The sequence below is a fragment of the Morus notabilis genome, unplaced genomic scaffold, assembly GCF_000414095.1.
Source record: "Morus notabilis unplaced genomic scaffold, ASM41409v2 Scaffold912, whole genome shotgun sequence".
NCBI lineage: Eukaryota > Viridiplantae > Streptophyta > Magnoliopsida > Rosales > Moraceae > Morus > Morus notabilis.
In genome coordinates this window covers 312,612-325,083 of record NW_010368051.1, presented here as the reverse complement: position 1 = coordinate 325,083, position 12,472 = coordinate 312,612, and the positions used below count along the sequence as shown (strand labels likewise).

At 34.1% G+C, this 12,472-nt stretch overlaps 2 protein-coding genes across 2 annotated transcripts; one reads left to right on the top strand and one right to left on the bottom strand.

Moving 5' to 3' along the window:
• Window positions 1-70: 70 nt before the first annotated feature.
• LOC21393870 (lysophospholipid acyltransferase 1) lies at window positions 71-5,100 on the bottom strand. The gene is made up of 8 exons (XM_010114273.2): window positions 4,576-5,100; window positions 3,884-3,939; window positions 3,349-3,569; window positions 2,853-3,261; window positions 1,278-1,363; window positions 915-978; window positions 705-823; window positions 71-616 (listed from the first exon to the last, which is right to left on the bottom strand). The coding sequence occupies exons 1-8, from the start codon at window positions 4,875-4,877 to the stop codon at window positions 479-481; spliced, it is 1,395 nt and encodes a 464-aa protein (XP_010112575.1). The 5' UTR covers window positions 4,878-5,100; the 3' UTR covers window positions 71-478.
• An 825-nt stretch (window positions 5,101-5,925) lies between these two features.
• Window positions 5,926-8,508, top strand: LOC21393869 (rRNA biogenesis protein rrp36). The gene is given in 11 exon segments (XM_024176183.1): window positions 5,926-6,011; window positions 6,251-6,367; window positions 6,459-6,595; window positions 6,691-6,757; window positions 7,103-7,155; window positions 7,414-7,450; window positions 7,452-7,469; window positions 7,556-7,630; window positions 7,771-7,888; window positions 7,982-8,028; window positions 8,120-8,508. Coding segments are annotated over 10 exon segments (759 nt in total). The 5' UTR covers window positions 5,926-6,011; window positions 6,251-6,271; the 3' UTR covers window positions 8,231-8,508.
• Window positions 8,509-12,472: the final 3,964 nt, after the last annotated feature.

Sequence of the window (12,472 nt, the reverse complement as noted above, 5' to 3'; positions counted from 1 at the left end):
TTTATCCTATCAGATTAAAATAAATTAACATGTTCTAAAAATAATTCTAAGATTCGGTCCGAGTATAGTCTATAGTGAAGTCCTTGCCTTCTTGGCCTCTAACTACCTAACTTCTGTCCTTGCGAAGGAGTGACTACCTTCCATAAGGTGAGCTAATCTCAGAAAACTAATAATTTTTATTCTGCAAGAGAGGACCCATTTTTTATTGCTTCACGCATTGGTTTGAAGTGCATATTTGGACATGACGTTTTCCAACAACCTAAATTCATACCACACGGTATGAACAGAAAAGCAGTAGGTGAGGGGTTGATTAGAAATAACTTAATGCCATTCAAATTCAAATGTGCATAGAAAACTCAACAATTCTGAGAACGTTTCGAAACCGGTTTAGAACTCCTAAATTAACAAGGTGGTGATGAAAAACTTGAAAAGCAGCCTGGAGACGTCGAAGGGAAGACACTAGGATTTCATTCTCGCATTAATCCTTCCGAGATTTGGGTTTGGCGGATTTCGCTGGTTTGATTATGTAACCAAGGAGGATCAGCACTATGGGCAGGATGGTACCAACGTAATACACACTCCCGTACGAAGCTAGTGTTTCATGCAGGCTCAATACCTGTCCCACGCAAGAAAATGTGAATTAGAAACTTATAAGCACTAAAAATTGGCTTTCAAATAGAGAGAGACAGAGAGAGATGACTCACAATAAAGCCAACACAGGAGTAGTTCAGAACCAAAAGGGTGTAAGCAAAGTTCATGAGAACTAGTATCTTCTTGACAAGGGCTAGCTTAGGAGGTACGGATTGCTGCCATCTGTAAACGACTGCTTGCAAAAACAGTAACACAGGAAAAGCAAAAAGAAATCGTTAATTATCCGAAGAAAGAACGGTACCAAGAAAGGCAGCCATAACTACCTCTTGAACCAGCAATCATCAATGCAGACTGAACAAAGAATATGATGTAGCCTGGATATAATCCCTGCAATTATAAAGGAAAAACAAAAAGGGAAGAATTAAATTTAAGACCATTAATGATGAAAAGACAGTTACCAATTATGTGGCAAAATCGTAATTCTATTTTTTCATTCAGTAATGACAATGTATTTGAGTACAAGGTTTTAGTATTGGGGTGGTAAAAGTACAACATTAAATAACAGAATTGATAGGTAAACATGGTCAGAAACTGTGTGGTATAAATAGATCATGATTACCGTTAGAAAACAGTACATAAGGAGGGAAAAAAAAAACATATACAAGTCAAAGTAAGATAATACTCACGTGCCAAACAGCACTGACAGTCTGCGTAGCCAACAACTGGAAGAAGCCGGGTTTCTTCCCCTTCTGAACAAGCCTATCATAAACATCTACACCAGCAAGATGTACAAGTTAATGCTACTTAATAAAAGGTCATCTCCTGGTGAATTGATTTACGATTCACTAACATATGCTCGACTAGTGAAGGCCACCGACGTCTAATGAACCGGGGCTTGTTTGGTTCAACAACTCAAACTATGGAGATTTAAACCTTGTTGGTATAACTGTAAAACTGTGGTAATTCAAACTGTGATCCGAACTGTTGTTTAGATATACAAATAAATTATAATTTGCATAGGGAATAAAATCCGAACTGTGTTTGGATAAAGTGTTAGAAACTGTCATTAGAGTTTTGTAACAAATCTTATAAAGCCTCATTATAAATGACATTAAAAATGAAGGCGGGCCTTGGCACCGTGGTGGGAGCGCTTGTGTTTGCACCCGGAGTCCAAGGTTCGAATCCCGGAAACGGCCTCTCCTTCGGGGGGTAAGGCCGCGTACATATGAGATTGAGCTTTCTCCCGAGCCTGTCATAGTACGGGAGCCTCTTTGGCACTGGGGTCCACCTTTTTTTATAAATGACATTAAAAATATGCAATATGAGTGGGGATTTATCCTCTCTTCATTATGAACACATTAAAAAAAATCACCTCAATCAGAAGTAAAACGAAGAAGTTATGAAATTTTTAAAATTGAAATTGAAGAGAGAGAAAAAGTAAAATCTAGAACTATTGGAACGTTGACAACAATTCGGACTGTTAGAATATTAGGAGGGGGGAGGTGAATTCTAAAATCAACAATTTGAGTTGTCCTTGAAGCATTGTTAATGGTTCGAATTGTCTTTGAATTTTTCTCTCCCAAACACCAGTTTGAATCCTGAACTAAGGTTTGAATTCTAAACAACAGTTTGAGTTGTTAAAACAAACAGGGACTAAAACATTACAGTTTAGGTCAACACAATTGATGTACTATTCACTCACAATGCTTGAATATTAAAGCGAGTTAAGTCTAAGTAAACCCAACTGACATCAATAGAGCACATTAATATACTGCAATTGGAGGTGGCACGAAATATTGAGTTAATTTTTGCAACTATTTTGCACTTTTAGTTGCTTGTCTCTTTTAATACGGCATGTTTAAATAATTATAAATATTATCATTAAAATCTTAGCTGCTGGCTATAAAGGACAAACCAACCAACCAACCTGATAACAATGAACAGCTGTTGGAAACAGATTTGTTCATTTGTTCTTTTTCAAATAAATAAACAAACATATTTAATGTTCAATGGTTTCATATCAGGAAAAATTATTTGTTCAATCATTTTTCAATAGCGGTCACAAAAATCAAATGAACAATCATATTTGAATTACGAAAAACCCCAGTTCACTTCCATCATGACTTGTTTTTTTTCTTAGTCCAGTGATGTTATATCATGCTTTGCGGTCCCATTCTGAATGGTGTCAAAGTATAGCTGAGACAATAAAGATGAAAATAGCAAACTAAACCTCAGAAATGAAAGGGGGAAGAAAAACTTACAATGACGAAGCCAGGTGCTGACTTGTATATTCCACACAAGAGGCAACTCAACTGAACTCTTTGCTAACTCAACACCTAGAATATCAACATTTTTTGCACGATCCCATCGCGCCTTTGGCGGCGAAGAGTCGGTCCAGCCGCTGAAGCCAAGGCTGGAAATAATGATGGAGGCCTCTGAAATTGACCAGATAAAATAATATTTCCAACGTGCTGTAAACCCAGACATGTACTGGTAGCCCAACCGTTTCCAGAATCCCCATCCTTGGTATATTTCATCAGTGAATCGGGACAGAGGAAAATGTGGTACCAGGTACAAATACAAGCCCATACAAACTGCAGCTTGGAGTAGGGCGCGAATCGTTGCCCCATATGGTGATGGTGACAGTCCTTTTTCTGACTTGTTCCAAATCTAGAATACAATTATCCGAAGAAAAAGTCTTAGTCTGCTTCAAAATAAGAAACATATAAGCTATATTATATGCATTAAAAACCATACCCCCTTTCCTTCAGTCCAGTCAAGGTAATCCTTCGTTTCATAAACAGGACCAGCAAAGTGGCTACCACTGCAAAGGCAGTAGCCAAAGTATTCAATCAGTGAAGGTAATTTAACCAACCGGTTTTTCTTCTGAGCCTCACGTAAATCTTCCTCTTTTAATAATCCATCATTGTAGTTTATGGCACATGAGATAACTTTGAGCGTTAATACCATTAAGGCTCCTAAATAAAAGAAGAAAAATCATGGTTAGCCAAGAGAAAAAGATCTCAAATTTTACACGAACAAAATCATCAATACTTTTAATTGCAGTTTTCTCAATAGAAGAATGATTTGCATGTCAAAATTGGGCTAGTATTCATCAATTTAAATAAATTTAGCTTCAACTGACCAAGATACTTAATGGAAGTACGTAGATAGATAATTATTTGTTTCATCACTAAACAATGTCAAGTACAAAGCTAAAACTCGGAGGAAAAAAAAGGGAAGAAAGAAAGAAAGAAAGAAAGAAAGAGTACAAAGCTGAGATATTACTCACCAGTTGCATCAATTCCTCCTTCCTTCCATGCGTCCCCACTCATGTAATAGACATGACTACCCCCACAAAAAAAAAAAAAAAAAAAAAAAAAAAAAAAAAAAAAAAAAAAGAAGAAGAAGAAGAAGAAGAAGAATGGTCAAGATTTATGAGGCAAAAGGCAAAAAAAAGAAAAAAAAAAACATATATGGCGAAGCCTTTCCATAGACGCTTTACTGCCACTTCAGAATCATTAAGGGGAAAAAAGAAAACAATAAAGAGAAAGAAGGGTGAGTTGTCTTAGCAGATGCATGTCAGCTCAAGAAAATCCATTCCAACACAGACATAGTTGTAGGTGAAAAGACCATGCAGTCAAATAACACTTAACACAAATTCAAACCAATCAACAATTCAATTGCATGCAGGTAATAAATTTATGGTTCAACTATCAACTCCAATATCAATCCAGAACAGAGTAGTTCCACTAATTACAAGAAATCAGACGCTAATGCAGCATAATTACAGCCATCCAAGTGCCGTTTTTGTTGCATGCACAGACTCGCATGCCAACAAAAGCCTCAAAAGAAAGCAAAAGAAGCTCTTTTACAACAACATTACCAACAATTTCTCACCAATCCAACAACTAGCTAAACAAGCACAGTTCTCCAAATTTACAAATCAAAAAGCGATCTTTGAGATTCAAACAGAAAAATTACCATCCAATCAGATATCCGAATCCAAGGAAGAACGTGATGATGCCGCACCGGCGGCGATACAACACCATGGAAGCGTAACCTAGCAGCATCGGGACGAGGAAATGCAGATTGGAGGAGAATCCGAAGGAGAGATAGGATAGAATAGCTCCGGAAAGCGCCGCGTAGAGGTGCTTGGCGTGTTGACCAGGAATGAATCGCCAGAGGAAGCTCACGGGAATGGTCGCCACGAAGCAGAGGAGGAACCGGAAAACCGCGACCGATAGTCCAATCGACGACGCCATTGATTCCATGTCGAGCTCCATGGCCGAATTGGAGAAGCTTCGCCTTCAGGTGCTTCTCTCTCTCTCTAGGTTTTTGCTTGGCCCTGAATCAGTTTCTGATTCTGACCCTCGCTGATAACTCTCAGATTCGTCTTGAGGTAAAAGTAACGAGGGCAGACAAATCGCGGAACACGGGAATTTTTTTTTATTTATAATTGTTTTCGGGATTTCGGTGGCTCGATTTGGGAAATAACGATAATAGTCTCCACTCACATTTCAAGTGGTTCTCCCCCATTGGTTGGTGGGATTAGATTTTCACTGTTGGGGAGTTCGAGCTCCTTAATCACGCGCATTGAGTGCGCGTGGGTACAGTTACCTATCCGGTAAATCTTGGAAGTTATCGAAATGAATAACGTGCAGAGTTTCCTATCCAGTAAATCTTTGAAGTTATCGAAATGAATTTTTTTTATTAAGGTCAGGCGCTAGGGACGACGGTTATTTTGTCAGGTTCCACAATAGTGCTACCTAATAAAAACCCGCTCTAGGAAATTATCATTCATTTGACTTGACATGTTGAAGAAAGGTGTCATGTACTTACAAACTGACCTCGTTTATTTCACAGACTTAAATTTTCAGTTTTAAATTTTTATAATAAAAAAGTTTTTAAAAAATGTCACGTCTAATTTTTTTTATTACAGTAAAAAATTATAAGAAAATATCACATCTCAACTCAAATTAAAAACTTAAATCTGTAAAATAAACAAGACCTACATATCGTGTCAATGATAATAGCTTATCTAAGTTTTTAATTAGAATTAGGACCTAATTTTGAATAATTTTTTTTATTATAATAAAAAAATTAAATGTAATTATTTTTAAATTTTTTTATTATAATAAAATTTAAATTTTAAATTTAAATTGATAAAATAAATAAGATTTAAACCTCATTATTTATAATTTTAATTTTTAAATTTAAGTTTTGATATATAATTTTATAGGAGAATTTTTTGTTTTAATATAAAAATTAAATATAATTTTTTATTAGAGTTGAAAATCAAAATTAAAATCGAGAATCGATAAAATAAACAGAGGTAAGAATCTCACCCTCGGACTCACAGTCCCTCGTCTTCTCTCAAAGTTTCAGACCCCAAACCCTAGCCGCTTCTCCTCGCCGCCGTATAGCCCAATTCCTCCTTTTTTTCTTCTTCTTTCTTTTCACTTTTTGTTGTTAATTTCGCTGAGTTGTTTGTGATGCTAGTAATTTTCTCCACTTCGTTCTGGCGAATTCGTCCAAATTGATATTCCATGAGATTGTTTTTGCACATGATTTCAAAATAATTTTCTTCAATTTCTCATATTTTCCTAATTATTGCACTATTGGATTGTGTTTCTTACTCCGTTTTTCTCTTTAACAGTAACTTAGTACTATTTAAGTTATGAAGAAGAACCCTCGCAGCAAAATTGAGACTCCGACCGAATTGGAGCTTAGCGATAGCGAGGAAGAACCCGAATCGTCATCTTCTTCTGAAGAGGTGGACAATCGCAAAAGGTCTAACCTTTTTTGTTAATTTCGATGAATTATTAAGGTAAAATCTGTTTTTTTTTTTCTTTTTTGGGTGGTAGGAGGAGGAGGATGAGATAGAACGCGAGTTAGCGGATGTGACATTCGAGGAACTGCAAAAAGCGCGCTCTAACGGGTCGCATTCGATTTACAGAAAGGATAACAAAGAGAAGAAGACTGGGCGTGCTAACAAGAATAGGTAATTTGAACTTTGGACATTTAAAAAATTGGTATTTTTTATGGTGATTTGTTTTTTCAATTGTTGTTTAAGTAATCATCTGTGATTATTTGAAGGCCAATGGAGGTTAGTTGTAAGAAGCCGGTCAGTCGATTTAGAGAGGTTATTCAAGTGCCTAAAAAGGTGAGTTTTGTTGATTATGAGATTGGTTATTCGGTTGGCCTTGATTAAATGCTTTGTTTTCAATTGATCGTTGTATTTTTGCCATTAAATGGATACAGTTTTTTCTGATTAGTTGATTTATTATGTACCCTAATTTGTTCTCCTGAAATCACACTCGTCTAAGTACATTTGTCCATGTAAAAATGATTCAAAATGTACCCTTTTGTTTAACGGGATTGCTAAGGTGTATAATCTTGAAATGTTATTATGATACAGAAAACGTGAATGACTCATAGATTATCTATGAATGCTTCTTTCTTCGCAGCTTGTTGATTTAAAAGGGTATTCTTTTGTTTGTATTTTCAGGTGATACGAGATCCTCGTTATGAGTCTTTATGTGGTAATCTTGATGTTGAGGGGTAAGTACTTTCTCTGTCCGTTGTACGTGTTTGCGATTACTGCTTTAAGGTCACTACATGTTCAACTTCACCAGCCTAAAAATCTGTAAATTAATCTTGCATTGCTTGACTGAAAAACTGAAAGAGAAAAATATTGTGAAAACTAAATCGGAAATTTTGTTTTAAAAGGTCATTGTTTCAGAATGTGCTATAGTTACAAGGCAGTGCATTGTTGTTTGTACATTGTTGTCTCATAAGTAATATATCCGGGGCCTTCAGGTTTAGGAAGAGATACAATTTTCTATTCGAAGAGGAATTTTTTTGCTGAAAGAGAGGTACTTTTTCTTGAATATGCTATCTTATCAACATTCGACATGAATCTCTTTTCTTGTTTGTTGAGATTTGAAATGAAATATTGCAGGAATTGCGCAAGCAAATGAAGAAAACCAGTGACCCAAAAGTTATTGCGGAGCTGAAGAACCGCATATCTTGGATAGTAAGTGCTCTCTTTGAGAATGCATTTTACCGGAACTGTTTATTTTCTTGAACAATTTATCTATTCTTCTACATCTTGTTTGTTGCTGTAGAAAATGTTGGTGCAATTGTTTATCTCTTTAATTTTTCTTCTCTTTGCAGGACAAACAGCTTAAGTCTGACTCAACAAAGCGAAAAGATGACGCAATTTTGGCCAAGCACAAGAAAAAAGAGAGAGAAGCAGCTAAGCAAGGAAAACAACCATTTTATCTTAAGAAATGTATCTCTCTCTATGCTTTTGTGTCTTCGTTTCTACTCTAGGAGTTTACCAATCCAATCCAATCTGACTCTTGCTTGCTTTTCTAACTCGCAGCCGAAATAAAAAAGAGAAGGAATATTGAGAAGTATCATGAACTCAAGGTATTGTTGTTCTCCGTTTTGTCGTGATAATGGAACATGTTTTGCATGATAAACTAACATCGGTTGTTTGAATTCTTTGTCGTCTGATCAGGCGGCTGGCAATGGGAAGCTTGAATCCTACATTGAGAAAAGGAGGAGAAAGAATGCTGCAAAGGATCACAGACACATGCCATACCGTAGGTCAAATGACAATGAAGAATAATGTTATTGAATTCTGGATCACATTTAAAGGCATTGTAGTATATTTTTTCCCTTTTTTCTTCCTTCAAAAAAAAAAAAAAAAGAAAAGAAAAGAAGAACAACAACTTTTCATTGTACCTCGGGTGCTCGATTTTGTAGTTTGTGGTATTTGCAGTTGTTGCTTGAGCAAAAGCAGGAGAGAAGAAAGTAGTATTGCTCTGTTCTTGATCTTAGTCGATCAATAGTTTATGAATATTTATCCAATGGTTTATGAAATTTAACACCATTTCACTCGTTTAAGTTAAGAATTTGAATTAAAAAAGTAAATTCATGCGAGAAAATATTTAGCAGAAAAAAATTGAATTTAAATTTTTTATGAAAAAAATAATGCGATAAATTATGATTCGAATTAATAAAATGAAGGACTTAAAAAAAATATCAATATCATCTTTAAAAAAAGGTTAAATTATGTGTCATACTGTTTAATTTAGTTTTATGATGGAATTTAAGGAGATCACAAATTATAATAAATTTGGGATTGAGGAATGGGATTGGCACTCTCATGCCTTCCATTGGAATTGAGACTCTCATTCCTAATATTAATATTAATTTACTATTATACCCTTATTTTACTTATAAATACACAATTAAAAATAAAATTCAAAAAATAATAAATGCAACATATATTTATTATTTTATTTGCCTAATATTATAATATTAGCATAATTATTGTTAACTTTAATATAATAAATATGTACTTTATTTTTAATAAATTAATAATATATTTTATTTTTTAACACTATTTTATATTTTTATTTATTTTATTTAAAATTTATTTTTATATTTTAAATAGTTGTACAATTTATATTTATTATTTTAGTACCCAATTATTACACTAAATATTTTAATTATGATTAATTTTAATATAATAAGTACACAATATATTTTTTAAATTGAAAATATCAAATTGATTTAAATGGTATATTAGTACTTTTACACTTTTTCATTCCGATTCTGGGTATAAGTAAACGTATGAATGAGATTTGGAATAACTCTGATTCTGAATCCTATCACTAAGTAAACAGCTTATTCTGACTCTGATTCCTCACTCCGAATCCTACCCACTCCGAATCCTGCCTACTCCGATTCATGCTCATTCCAATTACGTGTAGGTAAACATACCAGTGGACAGGATTCGGAGTGAGCAGGAATCAGAGTCAAAATAAGCTGTTTACTTAGGTTCCAGGAATTAGAATCGGAATCAATCTCAATCCTATTCATGCGTTTACTTAAACTCGGAATCGAAATAAACTATTATAAATTTACTTACCTATCCTTTTAGTAGATTTTTGTGTGTTGAACTTTAAAAAAAAAAAATTGTATATTATGCTAACTATCTTAATATTAGAATAACTAACTAGTAATTAGATTTTTTTAATCACACCTAATTATTCATCTAAGTTATTTTTCTCAATAAATTTTAACTCAATTTCAAGAAAAGAATATGAAGATGAAATAAAATAAGAACAAAATAACTAAGTTTTAACTCATAAACTTTCAAAAATAAGTTTCAAGTCATAAATTGAAAAATATGATAAAAAAATATTGTCAAACAAGTCAATCCTTAATCCTATTCTCTACTTGCTCGCCATTCAATCCGCATCTCTTGTGCCAAATTTTGTCTCCATGTAGTCCACTCGGTAGATGTTTCAATGGAATCGATAAACTCTGTCTCATTGTTCAATTATTGTGTTGGATCATTATCGTACACAATGTCCATAGGGTCATAAGCCATTTCTCTTCGAATAAAGTTATGTAATATACAACATGCAGAAATTATTTGTCGTTGTATTTTTATGTCATAAAAGCAATGACTTCTTAGTATAGCCCATCGCATTTTCAATAATCCAAAGCACTGCTCAATAACATTCCTTCCCATCCCGGTAGGACATATAGAAATTGCATGTCTTGTGAACAAACTCCTAAGACATTAGTAGCAATCTCATTTTTCCTTGTTCTATATCTTGATTTTTCTGCCTCTGGCACACGAACTCTTACATACGTTCCATCCAATGCTCCCAAACAATTCTACATTATTATGAAAAAGAAGCATAAAATTTTAAGAACACAAATATAATTTAAAACAAATTTTTTCAAAATAATAAAAAAAGAGAACACATACCTTAAACTACTTCCATTTAGGGTCAATTGAGTTCTCCAAAATTGGTTTTGAGTTTTTTCAAAGTTCTTTTTGACACCGAATAATTACTTTTAAACACTCGTGGAAACATTTACTAATCGTTCTTCCGGGTCTCTTAAAATTGAAACTAATCACCATGTTCTTAACATGTTCACCTTGTGCTTTTAAACCATTATCAACGTGTTCAACCCAAAAAAAAAAAAAAAAAAGCAAACCGAAAACAAAAATAAAAGATGATTTATGTCCTACCTGCAAATTGAAGAACCGGCAGAAGAGGAAAAGAGGAGATGGTAAATGGCTGAGAGAGAAAGAGGGAAATAAACCCTAGAGGGTTAAATAAAGGAGAAAAATTAAGGGTAAATTCGTAATTTTGTATTTAATATCAGGAATGAGAGTGGCAATCCGGTGGAGGGTGGGGGGAGTGCCAATCTCATTCCTCAATCCCAAATTGGTGTGGGACCCACACATTTTCACTCACATTCCAGGATATAAATGAGTAAGTAAACATAGAGTTGATTCCGAATCCCAATTCTCATTCCCTACTCCTGATAAGTAAACATGCCATAAATAAGCATATATCGGGAGGTAAAAGGTTGGATAAAATTATTTTGGTATATCTTAAAACATGCTTTTAATACTTTTTATTTTTAATAATATTAATATGGTACCTTAACTTTTTAAAAAATATTTTTTAATAATATAAAAAGTTTATTTAATTAGTTGATTTGAGTTTTAAATTTGAGTTAAGATGTGATTTTATATGAGAGTTTTTTATTATAGTAAAAAAATTAAATATGACTGTTTTTTAAAATTTTTTACCGTAATAAAATTTAAATTTTAAACTCAAATTAGTAAAATAAAGAATGCCAAATGTCGAATATACACTTCACTGTTTTCTCAATTTTTACAGGAATTCCATTTAAAATTAGAAAATATTTTAAAATTAAAAAAATCTTTAAATAAAAAAACCTCAATACATTTTATCTGAAAACGTTTCAACGCCCCCCGACCCGTCGTCACCCCATCTTTCCCTCCTCCGCCGCCGGCACCTTGAACCCGTCGGCAGCAGTAATTGAATTTTCTGGCGGAAGATGGCTCACCAATGACCAAACCCACCCACTTTCTCATTTTCAGATCAAAAAGAACACACAAACACCCACAACCCAACACACAAACACTGTCGTTCGCCGCCGTCCATCATCGGGAACCCAACATGCCACCGCCTCCTCCTTGCGCGAACCCATGTCTGGGCCGCCACACGAGCCCATCTCAGCCGCGAACCAAGCAAGGCGATCAAGTCACGAACTCAGGCGTCGTCGCCCACCTCGCCAACGTTTGGTCGTCGTGGGAGATCCAATCCATGGCCGCCTAGCCTTAGTTTTGAGTTCAATAGGGGAGGGGAGGGAAGATGAAGATGTTATCTCCTATCCTTCTAATTATTTCCCAGATCTGACCTTCTACATTTTTTGTACTCATTTTTCTGGGTTTTGGTTATAGGAAAAGGAGGAGGTAGAAATGGTCTAGCCTCTAAACATTCCATCTTTTATTGGACTATGATGTTGATTTCACAATCTGGGTTTGCGTTTGAAAATTTTCATTGCTGGTGTTCTTTGTTTTTGTGAAATCGAGTTATAAAAAGGAATCTGGTGTTTAATTTTTTTCATTTGAGATCCGTAGATTTTATTTTTCTTGGTCTTTTAGATATGATAGTAGTGCTTCGTTCAATTTAGATTTGGTTTTTTTTTTTTTTTCTTGTGCGTAGTTGTGTAAGGAAATTTTAGCGGATAAAACTTTGAATTTGATTGTTCCAGCAAAAAAAGTTGAATTTAATTGGGTTTTCTCAGTATCCATTCTCTTAGATCTGTATATCGAGGCCTTTTAATCTAACGTTTTTTTTTTAATTTTTAAATATTTGAAATTTTAAATGAAATTTTTAAGAAAAAAATTAAGGTCCGATAAGTTTACTTATTTAAATTTTTAATTCGAATTTAAATGTAATTTTATGTGATTTGATTTTTAATTTGATTTAATATGTAATTTTATGTGAGAATTTTTAATTGTAAT